Raw genomic sequence first — 22,500 nt, forward strand, 5'->3', positions numbered from 1 at the left:
CTTAACATCAAACATAGCTGGCATGCATTGACAACTTCTACACGGGGACATATACCTTGTTAAATCTGAGTCATTGGAGTTTTTTATATCGAGCCAACAAAGCCTTGACTGGACTGGAGCTCTCTTTTAGTCCATTTAAAAACACAGTTGATGGTCAATACTGTACCCTTACAACATACTAAAAACATGTCTGTAGAAACACACACATACGGGAAGGGACAAAGCAAGCACTGTCCCTCTTGCTTGTGAGCCCACATACAACCCCCCCCCCCCCCCCCCCCCCCCCAAAGAAAAACATGAACATCTGAACATCTCAAAGACAAGAATATGGCTTTAATTGAATGTGCGTCCAAGAAGCAAGGAAGGAAAAAACAGACAAGCAAAAAAAGAAAGTTTGATGTTAAAAATTTAACACCAAATGTAACAGATAGACCAATGGAACCACACACTATTTTTGACAGGAATTTTGGAAAACTTGCATTTTGGAAGGACATTAAAAGACAAGAAACAGCCTCCATTGAAGGTACAGGCAGGTACAAGTACAGTTAGTCCTCCTGCTGCAGCCTGTGTACCTGTAGAGACACATCTCTAGGGAGTGGGGGACCATCTCTGAGGGGTCGGCAGAGATGACCACCCTAACCCGGAGGGGCACAGGGGGGGTTGTAGAGCCAGCAGGGAGGGTCTGGGCTTCTTTTTTTCTTTGCAATCATTTTGCAAAACAAATGATTTAGTAGATATTTTTTGCCCATCAGAACTGACTTGATTTTCTTTCAATTTTTTCTTGACGTTTTACACCCACCCACAGTATGTCTCTTTTTTGGTCTTTTCCATTCCATCGTAACCATGTTAAAACATCAGTTTGCCACACAGAATCTTCTGATTGAATAGAAAGCTCTTAGAACCCAGAACCCACCCATTGTCCCTGTCCTGTTCCGGAGTTCCGGGGTTCCTTTGGTGCGAGGGTTCCGGGGGTGTGAGTGGGCAATAGAGCAACATAAACATCCTTTTTCTTTCGTTGCCAACAGGGCAGGAGACCAAGCATCTCCATCCATCATGTCCCTCTCTCTGGTGACGGCTCTTAGATCACAAGGTCATTGTAACTCACATATTTCTTCTTTGCTGCCGGACCTGGAGAGGAGAAATGACAATAAAAAATATGTTTTTTTTCCCCCACATATAATGGTTCAGGATTTGTCAGTTTTCTTTTGGAAGAGTGTAGCATAGTGGGGTTATGAGGAAGTCGTCGTGATCTGACATGCAGAACATACTGACTTTTCTTTTGCGAGTGTGTGTTTTATTTGTTGAAAAAAAAACACACATTGTTAAAGTCAGGGATAAGGATGAGGGTGAGGGTGAGGTACAAAGTGTATATGTACACAAGATAAATGCACAACAGTAGCAGGTAAGTGGTACATGCTGGAACAGTTATAACTGCAGGGGACAACGTTGACAGAACAATAGCGGGAGACATCTTGTCATCTCAAGGTTGAGGTTGTTGCTAACAACACACTACAATGCATTAGCATAGATCCGTGTTCTTCAGTCCTGCTGACCTACAGAGCGTGCAGGTATTTTCACCAGCCCAGTACTAACACACCTGGTTAAGTTAATCACGGATCCCAAAACTGATCGATAACATACATTTTTCACTCTGTTGTAAATTCAAAAGAGCCTTGTGATTTACATAAATTCTACAAAAACCTGCCGTTCTTATTCTCTCACTAGATCGCACACTTAAACTATAGCCTATAGCCTTCTCTTAAAAAACAACAATAATCAAATCCACCTGCTGAAGGATTATTTTACTCCTGCAACGAAACTTGTCAAATTAAGATCTAACACCTGTAAAGCATATTCTAATTCTGTATATCAACAGTGATTGAATGATATGAAAGAAAGCCCTTATGACTAACCCCTGCGCCCTGGCCCCGTATCTACAAGGAGTCTCAGAGCAGGAGTGCAGATCCAGGACCAATTTAGCCTTTCAGTTCATAATGAATAACATTCTATGGACAGATGGTGGTGGCAATAACCATAGTGCGATCCAACGTTACTCTGTATCATGAATCTTCACAGAAGTTGTTGTCGGCATCCCAAATAGCACCCTATTCCCTACATAGTGCACTACTTTTGACCAGAGCCCTAAGGGTGCGCCCTATTCCCTACATAGTGCACTACTTTCTACCAGCGCCCTGATCAAAGTAGTGCACTATATAGATAATAGGGTGTCATTTGTCAAGTCTCCAAACGGCCCCACCGCATGCCAGGCTCCTGATAGCTAAAATATACATGGGGACTACTCTCCTAGGTTTATACATCCTTAAGGTACAGCCCTATACATACACTATATACAGTATTTTTTTAAAGTAAGTGGACAACCTTTCAAATGAGTGGATTCTATTTCAGCCACACCTGTTGCTGACAGGTGTATAAAATCGAGCACATGGCAGTGCAATCTCCATAGACAAACATTAGTAGTAAAATGGCCTTACTGAAGAGCTCAGTGACATACAACGTAGCACCATCATAGGATGTCACCTTTCCAACAAGTCAGTTCATCAAATTTCTACCCTGCTAGAGCTGCCCCGGTCAACTGTAAGTGTTGTTATTGTGAAATGGAAAAGTCTAGGAGCAACAACGGGCTCAGCTGAAGTGGTAGGCCACACAGGCTCACAGAATGGGACAGCCAGGTGCTGAAGTGTAAAAATCGCCTATCCTCGGTTACAACACTCACTATCGAGTTCCAAACTGCCTCTGGAAGTAACGTCAGCACAATAACTGTTCATCGGGAAATTGGATTCCATGCCCAAGCAGCTGCACACAATCCTAAAATCACCATGCGCAATGCCAAGCGTGGACTGGAGTGATGTAAAGCTCGCCGCCATTGGACTCCGTGGTGGAAACAAATTCTCTGGAGTGAGCTAACGCTGCTCTGAAATCCAAAAGTTATTTCCGACTGTATGTAATAACACAACAAAAAAGTTCTGGGCTAATAATGGAAGAAATAACACACACAAAAATAATCTAAAGTTTCTTAGGAGCTAGAAGCAGAACTGCCATGTCTGTTGGCGTCATCTTTTCCACGCCTACTGTAGCTCTGATTGGCTATGGTGCACCGGTCTCATCTTTTCCACGCCTACTGTAGCTCTGATTGGCTATGGTGCACCGGTCTCATCTTTTCCACGCCTACTGTAGCTCTGATTGGCTATGGTGCACCGGTCTCATCTTTTCCACGCCTACTGTAGCTCTGATTGGCTATGGTGCACCGGTCTCCGTAGACTCTGGTCCTGGACGAGACAGATGTTTTTATTAGGTTTTATTTCCTGCGGTGTCTATTAGTTGTCCAAACGCATGTCCGCTTTCCCCACTTACATTGCTATAGAAAGTTTACAAATGCCTTAGTGTACCTGATTCACAAACATTATATGAATTTATGAAAACATGAAAATGACCATAGTGTTCACTAGTCAGAATTTTTTTCTGAAGTGTCTTAAACTTCCTGGGTTGTATATGAACAGATTTTTAATGAGATTTGATGTTGTTAAATGGGGCTTAGTCTCCCAGTGTTCATCCAGGCGTGGAGTAGGGGTATTCTACAGTATATAGAGGGAAATATGATAGAGAACTTGCCTCTACTTATCTCATTCCATCTATGGACATAAAGGGGAAAACAATTACAGGAACTATAATCCCTAGACTTTCTCTATTATATAAACTATTCTCTCCCCCCTCACTCTTTCACCCTCTCCCCCTCTCCCTCTCCTTCACCCTCTTCCCCACTCCCTCTCCCCTTCTCCCTCTCCATCACCCTCTTCCCCACTCCCTCTCCCCCTCCTTCACCCTCTTCCCCACTCCCTCTCCCCGTCTCCCTCTCCTTCACCCTCTTCCCCACTCCCTCTCCCCCTCTCCCTCTCCATCACCCTCTTCCCCACTCCCTCTCCCCCTCCTTCACCCTCTTCCCCACTCCCTCTCCCCGTCTCCCTCTCCTTCACCCTCTTCCCCACTCCCTCTCCCCGTCTCCATCTCCTTCACCCTCTTCCCCACTCCGTCTCCCCTCCCCCTCTCCCTCTCCTTCACCCTCTTCCCCACTCCCTCTCCCCTTCTCCCCCTCCTTCACCCTCTTCCCCACTCCCTCTCCCCCTCCCCCTCTCCTTCACCCTCTTCCCCACTCCCTCTCCCCTTCTCCCTCTCCATCACCCTCTTCCCCACTCCCTCTCCCCCTCCTTCACCCTCTTCCCCACTCCTTCTCCCCGTCTCCCTCTCCTTCACCCTCTTCCCCACTCCCTCTCCCCCTTTCCCTCTCCATCACCCTCTTCCCCACTCCCTCTCCCCCTCCTTCACCCTCTTCCCCACTCCCTCTCCCCGTCTCCCTCTCCTTCACCCTCTTCCCCACTCCCTCTTCCCCACTCCCTCTCCCATCTCCCTCTCCTTCACCGTCTCTCCAGCTCCTTCACCCTCTTCCCCACTCCCTCTCCCTCTCCTTCACCCTCTTCCCCACTCCCTCTCCCCCTCTCCCTCTCCTTCACCCTCTCCCTCTCATTCACTGTCTCTCCAGCTCCTTCACCCTCTCACTCTCTCCCCTCCCTGTCTCCAAATGGTATGCATTAGGCCCTCTAATGTACTGTATATCAAATGACAGATTGCTTTAATTTTATCATATATTCTTCAACTAATCAAATAGAATATCTTATTTTTTGAAGAAATTCATTAAGCTGTTATACTATACTGACCAAAATATATAAACGCAACATGCAACAATTTCAACGATTTTACTGAGTTACAGTTCATATAAGCAAAACCAGTAAATTGAAATATATTCACTAGACCTATGGATTTCACGACTGGGCAGGAGTGCAGCCTTGGCTGGGCCAGGGAGGGCATAGGCCCACCAACCGAGGAGCCAGGCCCAGTCAATCAGAATGCGTTTTCTCCAAGAAAGGGCTTTGTTACAGACAAACAAACTCCTCCGTTTGATCAGCTGTCTGAGTGACTGGTCTCAGACAATCCCGCAGGTGAAGAAGACGGATGTGGAGGTCCTTGGTCTAGTGTGGTTATGTAACGGATGTGAAACGGCTAGTTAGTTAGCGGTGGTGCGCGCTAAATAGCGTTTCAATCGGTGACGTCACTCGCTCTGAGACCTTGAAGTAGTGGTTCCCCTTGCTCTGCAAGGGCCGTGGGTTTTGTGGAGCGATGGGTAACGATGCTTCGTGGGTGACTGTTGACGTGTGCAGAGCTTCCCTGGTTCGCGCCCGGTCGAGGGGATGGACGTACAGTCTATACTGTTACAGTTACACGTGGCCTGCGGTTGTGAAGCCGGTTGGACGTATTGCCAAATTCTCTAAAATGACGTTGGAGGCAGCTTATGGTAGAGACACTAATATTAAATTCTCTGGCAACAGCTCTGGTGGATATTCCTGCAGTCAGCATGCCAATTGCACGTTCCCTCAAAACGTGTGAAATCAAATAAAGTTTTATAGATCACACACACGTGTTTAGTAGATGTTATTGCAGGTGTAGGGAAATGCTTGAGCTTCTAACTCTGACAGTGCAGCAATATCTAAAAAGTAAGATCTACCAATTTCACAACATATACCCAATACCCACCAATCTAAGTAAAGGGATGGAATTAATAATATATAAATATATGGACGACATCTGTGGCATTGTGTTGTTTGACAAAACTTCACATTTTAGAGTGGACATTTATTATCCCCAGCACAAGTTGCTCCTGTGTAATGATTATGCTGTTTAATCAGCTTATTGATATACCACACCTGTCAGGTGGATGGATTATCTTGACAAATAAGAAATGTTCACTAACAGATACGTAAACAAATTTGTGATCCTAAATAAGAAAACCTTGACGTATAAGTACACCCCCTGGACAGGACACTAGTCTATTCCCTGTTTCTGTAGTGAGGCAGATTGATGTACAGTACACCCCCTGGACAGGACACTAGTCTATTCCCTGTTTCTGTAGTGAGGCAGATTGATGTACAGTACACCCCCTGGACAGGACACTAGTCTATTCCCTGTTTCTGTAGTGAGGCAGATTGATGTACAGTACACCCCCTGGACAGGACACTAGTCTATTCCCTGTTTCTGTAGTGAGGCAGATTGATGTACAGTACACCCCCTGGACAGGACACTAGTCTATTCCCTGTTTCTGTAGTGAGGCAGATTGATGTACAGTACACCCCCTGGACAGGACACTAGTCTATTCCCTGTTTCTGTAGTGAGGCAGATTGATGTACAGTACACCCCCTGGACAGGACACTAGTCTATTCCCTGTTTCTGTAGTGAGGCAGATTGATGTACAGTACACCCCCTGGACAGGACACTAGTCTATTCCCTGTTTCTGTAGTGAGGCAGATTGATGTACAGTACACCCCCTGGACAGGACACTAGTCTATTCCCTGTTTCTGTAGTGAGGCAGATTGATGTACAGTACACCCCCTGGACAGGACACTAGTCTATTCCCTGTTTCTGTAGTGAGGCAGATTGATGTACAGTACACCCCCTGGACAGGACACTAGTCTATTCCCTGTTTCTGTAGTGAGGCAGATTGATGTACAGTACACCCCCTGGACAGGACACTAGTCTATTCCCTGTTTCTGTAGTGAGGCAGATTGATGTACAGTACACCCCCTGGACAGGACACTAGTCTATTCCCTGTTTCTGTAGTGAGGCAGATTGATGTACAGTACACCCCCTGGACAGGACACTAGTCTATTCCCTGTTTCTGTAGTGAGGCAGATTGATGTACAGTACACCCCCTGGACAGGACACTAGTCTATTCCCTGTTTCTGTAGTGAGGCAGATTGATGTACAGTACACCCCCTGGACAGGACACTAGTCTATTCCCTGTTTCTGTAGTGAGGCAGATTGATGTACAGTACACCCCCTGGACAGGACACTAGTCTATTCCCTGTTTCTGTAGTGAGGCAGATTGATGTACAGTACACCCCCTGGACAGGACACTAGTCTATTCCCTGTTTCTGTAGTGAGGCAGATTGATGTACAGTAACCCCCTGGACAGGACACTAGTCTATTCCCTGTTTCTGTAGTGAGGCAGATTGATGTACAGTACACCCCCTGGACAGGACACTAGTCTATTCCCTGTTTCTGTAGTGAGGCAGATTGATGTACAGTACACCCCCTGGACAAGACGCTTGTCCATCTCCTGTTTATCTAGTGTGAAAGCTTGATGTACAGTACATCCCCTGGACAGGACACTAGTCTATCTCCTGTTTCTGTAGGGAGACAGCTTGATGTACAGTAACCCCCTGGACAGAACACTAGTCTATCTCCTGTTTCTGTAGGGAGACAGCTTGATGTACAGTACACCCCCTGGACAGGACACTAGTCTATCCCAGGCCCTTATCCCAATTCTTCAGTATATAATCAATGGTAAGTGCCAAGCAGAGACGCATCGGGTCCCATTTTTGGTATGACTAGGCCGTGGATCAAACTCCCAACCTTCCAATCTCACTTTAACCACAAGGCTAGTTGAGAGGCAATAGCTGTTTTCCAATATGATATCCTTAACCAAGTCAGTAGAATTGATGGGGATTATAGGGTATCATGCCATTCATGTCAGGTTCCAGGGCAATGGGAGTAGCAAAGACCAAGACACAATGAAAGAGAGAGACAGCTGTACAGGGATGGAGTGTGATAGAGAGAGTGTGAGAGAGACAGGAATAAATAGATAAAAAGAGAGAGAGAGAGAGAAAGACAGAGAGAAAGACAGAGAGAAAGACAGAGAGAGAGGAGCAGAGGGATGAGGGATGCCTGGGACCAGATGGTTCAGTGCTCTATGGGGAGACATGACGGAGGACGAGGCAGGAGAGATGGCAGACTGCTGCGTTTTCTCTAGCCAGTGTCCCAAATGGCATCCTATTTTCTTTATAGTGCAATACTTTTGTGGCTACCTTATGGATCCTGGTCAAAGGTTGTGCACAATGTAGGGGACAGGGTACCATTTGGCACGCAGGCTGTGTGACTGGAATTGACGACCCAACCTGGAAAGGACAGGGACAGGGACAGGCCACATGACATGTAACCCATGCTACTAGTAATATACTGTATGTAACCACGATACATAATCTATGCTGTTGGATTCGACATTTTCAACATTGAGATATTTAAGACATGATAGATTAAACGCATAGTAGTAAAAGAGACTGGGTCTCTGCAGAAAGAGAGAGCTGTGGAATGTGTTGGAATGTGTTGGGTGGAAGGGAGCAGAGCACCGTGTTGATAGAGACAGATGGACATCTGTGGATTAGGTGAAGGAGGGGTTGAGGTCAGGAGGTGAGGACAGCGATGTGTTGATACAGTGGAGACAGATGGACATCTGTGGATTAGGTGAAGGAGGGGTTGAGGTCAGGAGGTGAGGACAGCGATGTGTTGATACAGGGGAGACAGATGGACACGTGTGGATTAGGTGAAGGAGGGGTTGAGGTCAGGAGGTGAGGACAGTGATGTGTTGATACAGGTGAGACAGATGGACATCTGTGGATTAGGTGAAGGAGGGGTTGAGGTCAGGAAAGGAGGACAGCGATGTGTTGATACAGGGGAGACAGATGGACATCTGTGGAATAGGTGAAGGAGGGGTTGAGGTCAGGAGGTGAGGACAGCGATGTGTTGATACAGGGGAGACAGATGGACATCTGTGGAATAGGTGAAGGAGGGGTTGAGGTCAGGAAAGGAGGACAGTGATGTGTTGATACAGGGGAGACAGATGGACATCTGTGGATTAGGTGAAGGAGGGGTTGAGGTCAGGAGGTGAGGACAGCGATGTGTTGATACAGGTGAGACAGATGGACATCTGTGGATTAGGTGAATGAGGGGTTGAGGTCAGGAAAGGAGGACAGCGATGTGTTGATACAGGGGAGACAGATGGACATCTGTGGATTAGGTGAAGGAGGGGTTGAGGTCAGGAAAGGAGGACAGCGATGTGTTGATACAGGGGAGACAGATGGACATCTGTGGATTAGGTGAAGGAGGGGTTGAGGTCAGGAGGTGAGGACAGCGATGTGTTGATACAGGGGAGACAGATGGACATCTGTGGATTAGGTGAAGGAGGGGTTGAGGTCAGGAGGTGAGGACAGCGATGTGTTGATACAGGGGAGACAGATGGACATCTGTGGATTAGGTGAAGGAGGGGTTGAGGCCTGGAGGTGAGAACAGGTCACCTGAAGGGAGTAATAAGTGGTTGGTATCTTGTTACTCTTTTCCTGTTAAACCATAAGAAGGATTAGAGAGGAGGAGGAGTGTCTTAAGTGGGATATATATAGATATGGATGGGAGAAGTGTTGGGTTGTATGAATACAGCTGTATAGAACCTTTGGGAAGAATTAAACTTGGTTAAAGCTTCTCTAGTGTCCATGAATTATTTACTCTGAAAAATAAGAACCTAACAATGCTAATAGTAACATACGTAGCCATGATATGCAATCTATGCTAATAGTAACATACAACATCAAGAACAAGTATGTGAACCCTTTGGAATATAAATTGGTCATAATATTTTTGCAGATATTCATCTAAATCACAACAATAGACAAACACAGTCCGCTTAAACTAATAACACACAAACAATTATACATGTTCATGTCTTTATTGAACACACCATGTAAACATTCACAGTGTAGGGTGGGAAAAGTATGTAAACCCTTGGATTTAATAACTGGTTGACCCTCCTTTGGTAGCAATAACCTCAACCAAACATTTTCTTTACTTGCGGATCAGACCTGCACAACAATCAGGAGGAATTGTGGACCATTCACCTTCACAAAACTGTTTCAGTTCAGCAATATTCTTAATATGTCTGGTGTGATCCGCTCTCGAGGTCATGCCACAGCCTTTTAAATCGGGTTGAGGTCAGGACTCTGACTGGGCCACTCCAGAAGGTGCATTTGCTTCTGTTGAAGCCATTCAGCTGTTGATTTACTTTTGTGTTTTGGGTCGTTGTCCTGTTGCATCACTCAACATCTGTTGAGCTTCAATTGGCGGACAGAAAGCCTTACAATCTCCTGAAAACTGTCTTGATAAACTTGGGAATTCATTTTTCCGTCGATGATAGCAAGCTGTCCAGGGCCAGAGGCAGCAAAGCAGCCCCAAACCATGATGCTCCCTCCACCATAGTTTACAGTTGGGATGAGGTTTAGAGGTTGCTGTGCTGTGCCCATTTTTTCTCTTCACATAGTTTTGAGTGTTCCTTCCTAACAACTCAATTTTAGTTTAATCTGTCCACAGAATATTTTGCCAGTCGTGGAACATCCAGGTGCTCTTTTGCAAACTTCAAACTTTTGCAGACTTGCAGCAATGTTTTTTGTGGACAGCAGTGGCTTCTTCCGTGGTGTCCTCCCATGAACACCATTCTTGTTTAGTGTTTTTCACATATCGTAGACTCGTCAACAGAGATGTTAGCATGTTCCAGAGATTTCTGTAAGTCTTTAGCTGACACTCTAGGATTGTTCTTAACCCCGTTGAGCATTATGTGCTGTGCTATTGCAGTCATCTTTGCAGGACGGCCACTCCTAGGGAGAGTAGCAACAGTAATGAACTTTCTCCATTTATAGACAATTTGTCTGACTGATGAACATCACGGCTTTTAGAGATATTTTTGTAACCCTTTCCAGCTTCATGCAAGTCAACAATTTGCAATTTTAGGTCATCTGAGATCTCTTTTGTTCGAGGCATGGTTCACATCAGGCAATGCCTATTGTGATTAGCAAACTCACATTTCGTGAGTGTTTTTATAGGGCAGGGCAGCTCTAACCAACATCTCCAGTCTCATCTCATTGTTTGGACTCCAGGTTAGCTGACTCCTAACCAATTATCTTTTGGAAAAGTAAGTAGCCTAGGGGTTCACAATACTTTTTCCAACCTACACTGTGAATGACGTATTCAATATAGACAAAAAACATCAATTTTTGTGTGTTATTAGTTTAAACACACTGTGTTTTTCTATTGTTATGTCTAAGATGAAGACCAGAATAAATGATATGACTATTATATGCAGAAATCCAGGTAATTCCAAAGGGGTTCACATACCTTTTCTTTCCACTGTATGTAACCATACGTATGTAACCTATGCTAACAGTAACATATGTCGCTATCACTCTAGTATTGTTGATGCATGTTGTATAACCATACAAGTGGTTAAAACTTCTTATGGATGGGGGCAGTATTGAGTAGCTTGGATGAATAAGGTGCCCAGAGTAAACTGCCTGCTACTCAGGCCCAGAAGCTAAGATATGCATATATTTAGTAGATCTGGATAGGAAACACTCTGGGGTTTCTAACACCGTTTGAATGGTGTCTGTGGGCATAACATAACCCATATGGCATGCAAAGACCTGAGAAAAAAATCCAACCAAGAAGTGGGAAATCTGAGGTTTGTAGTTTTTCAACTCATTGCCTATCGAATATACAGTGTCTATGGGGTCATGTTGCACTTCCTAAGGCTTCCACTAGATGTCAACAGTCTTTAGAACCTTGTTTCAGGCTTCTACTGTGAAGGAGGAGGGAATGAGAGCACTTTCAATCAGGTGTCTGCCATGAGCTGATCAGGCGCTCTCCCGTGAAAGGTAGCTGCGTTCCTTTTCATTTCTAAAGACAAAGGAATTCTTCGGTTGGAAGATTATTGAAGATTTATGTTAAAAACATCCTAAAGATTGATTCTATGTATCGTTTGACATGTTTCTACGGACTGTAATGGAACTTTTTGACTTTTCGTCTGGACCTACTGATCGCGCATCATGAATTTGGATTTGTGAACAAAATGCGTGAACAACAAGGAGGTATTTGCACTTAAATGATGGACTTTATCGAACAAAATAATAATTTATTGTGAAACTGGGATTCCTGGGAGTGCATTCTGATGAAGATCATCAAAGGTAAGTGAATATTTATAATGCTATTTCTGACTTCTGTTGACTCCACAACATGACAGATATCTGTATATCTTGTTTTTGTGTCTGAGTGCTGTACTCAGATTATTGCATGGTGTGCTTTCTCCTAAAGTAAAAAAAAAATCTGACACAGCGATTGCATTAAGAAGTGGATCTATAATTCCATTTATAACACTTGTATCTTTTATCAATGTTTATTATGAGTATTTCTGTAAATTGATGTTCCTCTCTGCAAAATCACTAGATGTTTTGGAACTACTGAACATAACGCACCAATGTAAACTGAGATTTTTGGATATAAATATGAACCTTATCGAACAAAACATACATGTATCTGATGAAGATCATCAAAGGTTAGTGATTAATTTCTACTTTTTGTGACTTAGTTTTTCTGTGACTAGGCACTCACCTTACATAATCGTTTGGTGTGCTTGCGTCATAAAGCCTTTTTGAAATCGGACACTGTGGTGGGATTAACAACACGTTTATCTTTAAAATGGTGTAAAATACTTGTATGTTTTAGGAATTTTAATTATGAGATTTCTGTTGATTGAATTTGACGCCCTGCAATTTCACTGGCTGTTGTCATATCGATCCCGGTAGTGGAGTCTAAGCCATAAGAAGTTTTGAGGAAGAAACACGAGCAATGGACATTAGACCGGTGGAAATATGTCCCTTTGGTCTGATAAGTCCAAATTTGAGATTTTTGGTTCCGACCAGCGTGTCTTTGTGAGACGCAGAGTAGGTAAACGAATGATCTCCGCGTGTGTGGTTCCCACCGTGAAGCATGGAGGAGGAGGGGTGATGTGTGGGGGTGCTTTGTTGGTGACACTGTCAGTGATTTATTTAGAATTCAAGCCACACTTAATCAGCATGGCCACCACAGTATTCTGCAGCGATATGCCATCCAATCTGTTTTGTGCTTAGTGGGTCTATCATCTGTTAATGAACAGGACAATGACCCAACATACCTCCAGCCTGTGTTAAGGCTATTTGACCAATAAGGATAGTGATGGAGTGCTATATCAGATGATCTGGCCTCCACAATCACCCAACCTCAACCCAATTGAGATGGTTTGGGATCATTTGGACCGCAGAGAGGAAAAGGAAAAGCAGCATACAAGTGCTCAGCATATGTGGGAACTCCTTCAAGACTGTTGGAAAAGCATTCCAGGTGAAGCTGGTTGAGAGAATGCCAAGAGTTTACAGAGCTGTCATCAAGGAAAAGGGTGGCTACTCAAATATACTACATGATTCCAAGTGTTATTTCATAGTTTTTCTACAATGTAGAAAATAGTACAAATAAAGAAAAACCCTTGAATGAGTAGGTGTGTCCAAACTTTTGACTGGTACTGTATATACTGAAGAAAAAAAAATATATGCAATACGCAAAGTGCTGGGCCCATGTTTCATGAGCTGAAAATAAAAGATCCCAGAAAAATTCCACACGTACAAAAATCTTAGTTGTTTCTAATGTTCTAATGTTTAGTAATTTGTGTACATTCCTGTTAGTGAGCATTTCTCCTTTGCCAAGATAATCCATCCACTTGACAAGTGTGGCATATCAAGATTAAACAGCATGATCATTATACAGGTGCACCTTGTGATGGGGACAATAAAAGGCTACTCTAAAATGTGCAGTTTTGTCACACAACACAATGCCACAGATGTCTCAAGGTTTGAAGGAGCTCACCATTGGCATGCTGACTTCAGGAATGTCCACTAGAGTTGTCAGGGAATTGAATATTCATTTCGCAGACCACATGTAACCTCCCCAGCCCAGGACCTTTTGGGGAAAAAAATGTATTCTGATTGGCTGGGCCTGGCTCCCCAGTGGCTGGGCCTGGCTCCCCAGTGGCTGGGCCTGGCTCCCATGTGGCTGGGCCTGGCTCCCCAGTGGCTGGTCCTGGCTCCCCAGTGGGTGGGCCTGGCTCCCCAGTGGTTGGGCCTGGCTCCCCAGTGGCTGGGCCTGGCTCCCCAGTGGGTGGGCCTGGCTCCCCAGTGGCTGGGCCTGGCTCCCCAGTGGCTGGTCCTGGCTCCCCAGTGGGTGGGCCTGGCTCCCCAGTGGTTGGGCCTGGCTCTCCAGTGGCTGGGCCTGGCTCCCCAGTGGGTGGGCCTGGCTCCCCAGTGGCTGGGCCTGGCTCCCATGTGGCTGGGCCTGGCTCCCATGTGGCTGGGCTTATGCCCTCACAGGACCACCCATGGCTACACCCCTGCCCAGTCAGGTGAAATCCAGCTATTAGGGCCTAATGAATTTATTTCAAATGAATAATTTCCTTAAATCAACTGTAACTGAGTTAAATCATTGCAATTGTTGTATTTATATGTATATTTTTGTTCCCATATACATTTTAGGGACACGGTATATTTTACATTAGTTCAGCTCCTTCAGCTCCCCTCAACCCTCCCATCTATCTCTGAACACCATCCAGTCCCAGCCTTCAGCTACCCTCAACCCCTCCCATCTATCTCTGAACACCATCCAGTCCCAGCCTTCAGCTCCCCTCAACCCTCCCATCTATCTCTGAACACCATCCAGTCCCACCCTTCAGCTCCTGTCAACCCCTCCCATCTATCTCTGAACACCATCCAGTCCCACCCTTCAGCTCCCCTCAACCCCTCCCATCTATCTCTGAACACCATCCAGTCCCACCCTTCAGCTCCCCTCAACCCTCCCATCTATCTCTGAACACCATCCAGTCCCAGCCTTCAGCTACCCTCAACCCCTCCCATCTATCTCTGAACACCATCCAGTCCCAGCCTTCAGCTCCCCTCAACCCTCCCATCTATCTCTGAAGACCATCCAGTCCCAGCCTTCAGCTACCCGCAACCCCTCCCATCTATCTCTGACCACCATCCAGTCCCACCCTTCAGCTACCCTCAACCCCTCCCATCTATCTCTGAACACCATCCAGTCCAGCCTTCAGCTCCCCTCAACCCCTCCCATATATCTCTGAACACCATCCAGTCCCAGCTTTCAGCTCCCCTCAACCCTCCCATCTATCTCTGAAGACCATCCAGTCCCAGCCTTCAGCCCCCCTCAACCCTCCCATCTATCTCTGAACACCATCCAGTCCCAGCTTTCAGCTCCCCTCAACCCCTCCCATCTATCTCTGAAGACCATCCAGTCCCAGCCTTCAGCTCCCCTCAACCCCTCCCATCTATCTCTGAACACCATCCAGTCCCACCCTTCAGCTCCACTCAACCCTCCTATCTATCTCTGAACACCATCCAGTCCCACCCTTCAGCTACCCTCAACCCTCCTATCTATCTCTGAACACCATCCAGTCCCACCCTTCAGCTACCCTCAACCCCTCCCATCTATCTCTGAACACCATCCAGTCCAGCCTTCAGCTCCCCTCAACCCCTCCCATCTATCTTTGAACACCATCCAGTCCCAGCTTTCAGCTCCCCTCAACCCTCCCATCTATCTCTGAAGACCATCCAGTCCCAGCCTTCAGCTCCCCTCATCCCCTCCCATCTATCTCTGAAGACCATCCAGTCCCAGCCTTCAGCTCCCCTCAACCCCTCCCATCTATCTCTGAACACCATCCAGTCCCACCCTTCAGCTCCACTCAACCCTCCTATCTATCTCTGAACACCATCCAGTCCCACCCTTCAGCTACCCTCAACCCTCCTATCTATCTCTGAACACCATCCAGTCCCAGCCTTCAGCTCCCCTCAACCCCTCCCATCTATCTCTGAACACCATCCAGTCCCACCCTTCAGCTACCGTCAAACCTCCTATCTATCTCTGAAGACCATCCAGTCCCAGCCTTCAGCTCCCCTCAACCCCTCCCATCTATCTCTGAAGACCATCCAGTCCCAGCCTTCAGCTCCCATCAAATCTATCTCTGAAGACCATCCAGTCCCAGCCTTCAGCTCCCCTCAACCCCTCCCATCTATCTCTGAAGACCATCCAGTCCCAGCCTTCAGCTCCCATCAAATCTATCTCTGAATACCATCCAGTCCCAGCCTTCAGCTCCCCTCAACCCTCCTATCTATCTCTGAACACCATCCAGTCCCAGCCTTCAGCTCCCCTCAACCCCTCCCATCTATCTCTGAACACCATCCAGTCCCACCCTTCAGCTACCCTCAAACCTCTTATCTATCTCTGAAGACCATCCAGTCCCAGCCTTCAGCTCCCCTCAACCCCTCCCATCTATCTCTGAAGACCATCCAGTCCCAGCCTTCAGCTCCCATCAAATCTATCTCTGAAGACCATCCAGTCCCAGCCTTCAGCTCCCCTCAACCACTCCCATCTATCTCTGAAGACCATCCAGTCCCAGCCTTCAGCTCCCCTCAACCCCTCCCATCTATCTCTGAACACCATCCAGTCCCACCCTTCAGCTCCACTCAACCCTCCTATCTATCTCTGAACACCATCCAGTCCCACCCTTCAGCTACCCTCAACCCTCCTATCTATCTCTGAACACCATCCAGTCCCAGCCTTCAGCTCCCCTAAACCCCTCCCATCTATCTCTGAAGACCATCCAGTCCCAACCTTCAGCTCCCCTCAACCCCTCCCATCTATCTCTGAACACCATCCAGTCCCACCCTTCAGCTACCCTCAGCCCCTCCCATCTATCTCTGAACACCATCCAGTCCCAGCCTTCAGCTCCCCTCAACCCTCCCATCTATCTCTGAAGACCATCCAGTCCCAGCCTTCAGCTCCCCTCAACCCCTCCCATCTATCTCTGAACACCATCCAGTCCCACCCTTCAGCTCCACTCAACCCTCCTATCTATCTCTGAACACCATCCAGTCCCACCCTTCAGCTACCCTCAACCCTCCTATCTATCTCTGAAGACCATCCAGTCCCAGCCTTCAGCTCCCCTCAACCCTCCCATCTATCTCTGAACACCATCCAGTCCCAGCTTTCAGCTCCCCTCAACCCCTCCCATCTATCTCTGAAGACCATCCAGTCCCAGCCTTCAGCTCCCCTCAACCCCTCCCATCTATCTCTGAACACCATCCAGTCCCACCCTTCAGCTCCACTCAACCCTCCTATCTATCTCTGAACACCATCCAGTCCCACCCTTCAGCTACCCTCAACCCTCCTATCTATCTCTGAACACCATCCAGTCCCAGCCTTCAGCTCCTCTAAACCCCTCCCATCTATCTCTGAAGACCATCCAGTCCCACCCTTCAGCTCCCCTCAACCCCTCCCATCTATCTCTGAACACCATCCAGTCCCACCCTTCAGCTACCCTCAACCCCTCCCATCTATCTCTGAACACCATCCAGTCCCACCCTTCAGCTACCCTCAAACCTCCCATCTATCTCTGAAGACCATCCAGTCCCAGCCTTCAGCTACCCTCAACCCCTCCCATCTATCTCTGAACACCATCCAGTCCAGCCTTCAGCTCCCCTCAACCCTCCCATCTATCTCTGAAGACCATCCAGTCCCACCCTTCAGCTACCCTCAACCCCTCCCATCTATCTCTGAACACCATCCAGTCCAGCCTTCAGCTCCCCTCAACCCTCCCATCTATCTCTGAAGACCATCCAGTCCCAGCCTTCAGCTCCCCTCAACCCCTCCCATCTATCTCTGAACACCATCCAGTCCCACCCTTCAGCTCCACTCAACCCTCCTATCTATCTCTGAACACCATCCAGTCCCACCCTTCAGCTACCCTCAACCCTCCTATCTATCTCTGAACACCATCCAGTCCCAGCCTTCAGCTCCTCTAAACCCCTCCCATCTATCTCTGAAGACCATCCAGTCCCACCCTTCAGCTCCCCTCAACCCCTCCCATCTATCTCTGAACACCATCCAGTCCCACCCTTCAGCTACCCTCAACCCCTCCCATCTATCTCTGAACACCATCCAGTCCCACCCTTCAGCTACCCTCAAACCTCCCATCTATCTCTGAAGACCATCCAGTCCCAGCCTTCAGCTACCCTCAACCCCTCCCATCTATCTCTGAACACCATCCAGTCCAGCCTTCAGCTCCCCTCAACCCTCCCATCTATCTCTGAAGACCATCCAGTCCCACCCTTCAGCTACCCTCAACCCCTCCCATCTATCTCTGAACACCATCCAGTCCAGCCTTCAGCTCCCCTCAACCCCTCCCATCTATCTTTGAACACCATCCAGTCCCAGCTTTCAGCTCCCCTCAACCCTCCCATCTATCTCTGAAGACCATCCAGTCCCAGCCTTCAGCTCCCCTCATCCCCTCCCATCTATCTCTGAAGACCATCCAGTCCCAGCCTTCAGCTCCCCTCAACCCCTCCCATCTATCTCTGAACACCATCCAGTCCCACCCTTCAGCTCCACTCAACCCTCCTATCTATCTCTGAACACCATCCAGTCCCACCCTTCAGCTACCCTCAACCCTCCTATCTATCTCTGAACACCATCCAGTCCCAGCCTTCAGCTCCCCTCAACCCCTCCCATCTATCTCTGAACACCATCCAGTCCCACCCTTCAGCTACCCTCAAACCTCCTATCTATCTCTGAAGACCATCCAGTCCCAGCCTTCAGCTCCCCTCAACCCTCCCATCTATCTCTGAAGACCATCCAGTCCCAGCCTTCAGCTCCCATCAAATCTATCTCTGAAGACCATCCAGTCCCAGCCTTCAGCTCCCCTCAACCCCTCCCATCTATCTCTGAAGACCATCCAGTCCCAGCCTTCAGCTCCCATCAAATCTATCTCTGAATACCATCCAGTCCCAGCCTTCAGCTCCCCTCAACCCTCCTATCTATCTCTGAACACCATCCAGTCCCAGCCTTCAGCTCCCCTCAACCCCTCCCATCTATCTCTGAACACCATCCAGTCCCACCCTTCAGCTACCCTCAAACCTCTTATCTATCTCTGAAGACCATCCAGTCCCAGCCTTCAGCTCCCCTCAACCCCTCCCATCTATCTCTGAAGACCATCCAGTCCCAGCCTTCAGCTCCCATCAAATCTATCTCTGAAGACCATCCAGTCCCAGCCTTCAGCTCCCCTCAACCACTCCCATCTATCTCTGAAGACCATCCAGTCCCAGCCTTCAGCTCCCATCAAATCTATCTCTGAAGACCATCCAGTCCCATCCTTCAGCTCCCCTCAACCCTCCCATCTATCTCTGAAGACCATCCAGTCCCAGCCTTCAGCTCCCCTCAACCCTCCTATCTATCTCCAAAGACCATCCAGTCTCGCCCTTCAGCTCCCTTCAACCCCAACCATCTATCTCTGAAGAGAATCCAGTCTCAGCCTTCAGCTCCCCTCAAGCCCTCCCATTTATCTCTGAAGGCCATCTGTCCCATCCTTCAGCTACCATCAAACCCTCCCATTTATCTCTGAAGGCCATCTGTCCCATCCTTCAGCTACCATCAAACCCTCCCATCTATCTCTGAAGACCATCTGTCCCATCCTTCAGCTACCATCAAACCCTCCCATCTATCTCTGAAGACCATCTGTCCCATCCTTCAGCTACCATCAAACCCTCCCATCTATCTCTGAAGACCATCTGTCCCATCCTTCAGCTACCATCAAACCCTCCCATCTATCTCTGAAGACCATCTGTCCCATCCTTCAGCTACCATCAAACCCTCCCATCTATCTCTGAAGACCATCTGTCCCATCCTTCAGCTACCATCAAACCCTCCCATCTATCTCTGAAGACCATCTGTCCCATCCTTCAGCTACCATCAAACCCTCCCATCTATCTCTGAAGACCATCTGTCCCATCCTTCAGCTACCATCAAACCCTCCCATCTATCTCTGAAGACCATCTGTCCCATCCTTCAGCTACCATCAAACCCTCCCATCTATCTCTGAAGACCATCTGTCCCATCCTTCAGCTACCATCAAACCCTCCCATCTATCTCTGAAGACCATCTGTCCCATCCTTCAGCTACCATCAAACCCTCCCATCTATCTCTGAAGACCATCTGTCCCATCCTTCAGCTACCATCAAACCCTCCCATCTATCTCTGAAGACCATCTGTCCCATCCTTCAGCTACCATCAAACCCTCCCATCTATCTCTGAAGACCATCTGTCCCATCCTTCAGCTACCATCAAACCCTCCCATCTATCTCTGAAGACCATCTGTCCCATCCTTCAGCTACCATCAAACCCTCCCATCTATCTCTGAAGACCATCTGTCCCATCCTTCAGCTACCATCAAACCCTCCCATCTATCTCTGAAGACCATCTGTCCCATCCTTCAGCTACCATCAAACCCTCCCATCTATCTCTGAAGACCATCTGTCCCATCCTTCAGCTACCATCAAACCCTCCCATCTATCTCTGAAGACCATCTGTCCCATCCTTCAGCTACCATCAAACCCTCCCATCTATCTCTGAAGACCATCTGTCCCATCCTTCAGCTACCATCAAACCCTCCCATCTATCTCTGAAGACCATCTGTCCCATCCTTCAGCTACCATCAAACCCTCCCATCTATCTCTGAAGACCATCCAGTGTTTATTTATATTTGCCATATATTTTTGAACTGTGCTGTGACGTTTCACAAAAGTTCTGAATCTTTCTCTTCTCATAGTTTCTACAGATTGTAAATTAAATATTAATATTTCTACTAAAAGTTGTATTATATTATTGATGGATTGACTATGACTTTTCATGTCACCCAGCAATTCTATTTACAGAGTTAGGTCCAGGTACGTTTTTCTATCCTTCAGCCATTCCTGAACCCGCGACCAGAAACAACCTACATTTGGTCAGTACTAAAACAAGTGATCTAATGATTCTGTCTCTTCGCAACAAAATCTGCAGATTTGGGAAGGTTGCATCACCCATATATATATATAACATTCTATTGGTTGCAATAATTTGTATTTGACCATTTCAATTGAAAACTTGAAGTTTTGAATCCGGTGTCGTTTTGTGTAAACCATGTGGCACGGAATTTATTTTGCATTCTGTCCATTTTTTTGGTCGTTAAATTAAACTGGTATACTTTTCTATTTATCACAATTTTCTATAACCAATTTAGATTTTTAACGCAGGGCCGACAGTCAAATTCCTTACCTTCTTCCCTTTCCATTTTTAAAAGAGGCAAAGTTTTACCTGGAACCAAAAAGGCTTCTCCTAATGGGGACAGTGTAGCGATCAGAAAAACTTTACACTTTGCATTTTATATATGCTTTTTCAAAAGCAATGTTTACTGTGTGGAAAGAAAAGGAATTACAATCAGCATATTGATTGAAAAGAAGCACAACACAAGAGAGGTATTGTCTTAAACAAGCCCCAAAAACATGGTTGCCAGGGTGTTGGATTAGTCCCTAAAGCTATGTGTCTAATGTGCTTGGATGTATATATTACCTTATTTACACTCTCTCTACAGGTATAACCACACTTTACCTTCTCTGTCGTTGTCATCAACACTCTAATCACCGAGCCTGTGTAATGTGTAATCACACCACCAATATACACATAAGAAACATTTTACAAGTAAACGTGACACATTCTAGACGTATTTGATGTGTACACTGTGCAGTCCATTTTAAAAGGTACACATATCTCTTGCTAGCACGTTCCAAATACAATGGGTAGGGTGATCAGGAAGCATGCGCCATAGCAGGGTTGGCCAGTCAACTATCTCAGTCAATTCAGGAAGTAATGTGAATTAAACAATAGCTTCTACATTTCAGTTTATTGAGAAGTCATTGAAAATAAATGCTCTTTTTTTTTCAATTAATTATTGTTTCAGTTTAGTTCCCAAATTGACTGGCTTCAATTTAAATGATGTCTTGACCCTGATCCATAGTAATGCAGTTTCAGGACTGCAAGACTATATTCCTGCCACTCAATTACACTGTCATATTCTGCTCCCCTTGTCTCTCCCGTGTTAAGGTTGGGAGTGAATTTCTAAAAGTTCTGATAAATATCTAGCTGGAAGAAGCTCATCAGCTTTTCCCTCACATCCTCCTCCCCTCTCTTAGTCTCTCCTCTCCTCTCTCATCTATCTGTTCTCTCGCCTCCCCTCCCCCTCCCCTCGCCTCCCCTCCCCTCCTCTCCCCTCTTCTCTTCTCTTCTCTCCTCTCCTCTCCTCTCCTCTCCTCTCCTCTCCTCTCCTCTCCTCTCCTCTCCTCTCCTCTCCTCTCCTCTCTCATCTATCTGTTCTCTCGCCTCCCCTCCCATCGCCTCCTCTCCTCTCCTCTCCTCTCCTCTCCTCTCCTCTCCTCTCCTCTCCTCTCCTCTCCTCTCCTCTCCTCTCCTCTCCTCTCCTCTCCTCTCCTCTCCTCTCCTCTCCTCTCCTCTCCTCTCCTCTCCTCTCCTCTCCTATTTTTCCTTGTCTCTCTTCCCCTTCAGCCTTCAAGAAATGGGAACAAGGTCATAGCAAAAAGTAGTAGAAGATTAATTTGGTCTTACCTCTGATAAATTATGAGACTTAGCCTGTTGGAGAGAAAACATTATTTGGTGAGTGTGTCTGTCCCAGTGTACCTCAAAGGGGTTGAGGTACAGAGCCTTGTAATGAGACCACATATTCCCCATGAAATTCGAATTTACACATTCATTTCTGGAGGAATTGATTTTACAGTTAATATTACAATTAATATGTGGCCGGTGTCATTCCAATGGTAGCCTGAAGAATGCTGCAATTCCTAGTGCTTTCTTGTTACTCCA

At 46.8% G+C, this 22,500-nt stretch overlaps 1 protein-coding gene across 2 annotated transcripts in view; it reads right to left on the reverse strand.

The window, feature by feature from the left end:
• grm7 (glutamate metabotropic receptor 7) overlaps nt 1-22,500 on the reverse strand; it is a 413,809-nt gene that overhangs the window by 416 nt on the left and 390,893 nt on the right. The window contains exons 11-12 of one of the 2 annotated variants that reach the window (XM_031825762.1): nt 22,246-22,269; nt 285-1,128 (exon numbers count right to left, since the gene is read on the reverse strand). In XM_031825762.1, coding sequence (XP_031681622.1) covers nt 22,265-22,269 — 5 coding nt within the window. In that variant the 3' untranslated portion in view covers nt 285-1,128; nt 22,246-22,264. Of the gene's footprint in view, nt 1,129-22,245; nt 22,270-22,500 lie in introns of both variants that reach the window. The other variant, XM_031825761.1, reaches the window with a different exon arrangement.

Source organism: Oncorhynchus kisutch, linkage group LG5, assembly GCF_002021735.2.
Source record: "Oncorhynchus kisutch isolate 150728-3 linkage group LG5, Okis_V2, whole genome shotgun sequence".
Lineage (NCBI taxonomy): Eukaryota > Metazoa > Chordata > Actinopteri > Salmoniformes > Salmonidae > Oncorhynchus > Oncorhynchus kisutch.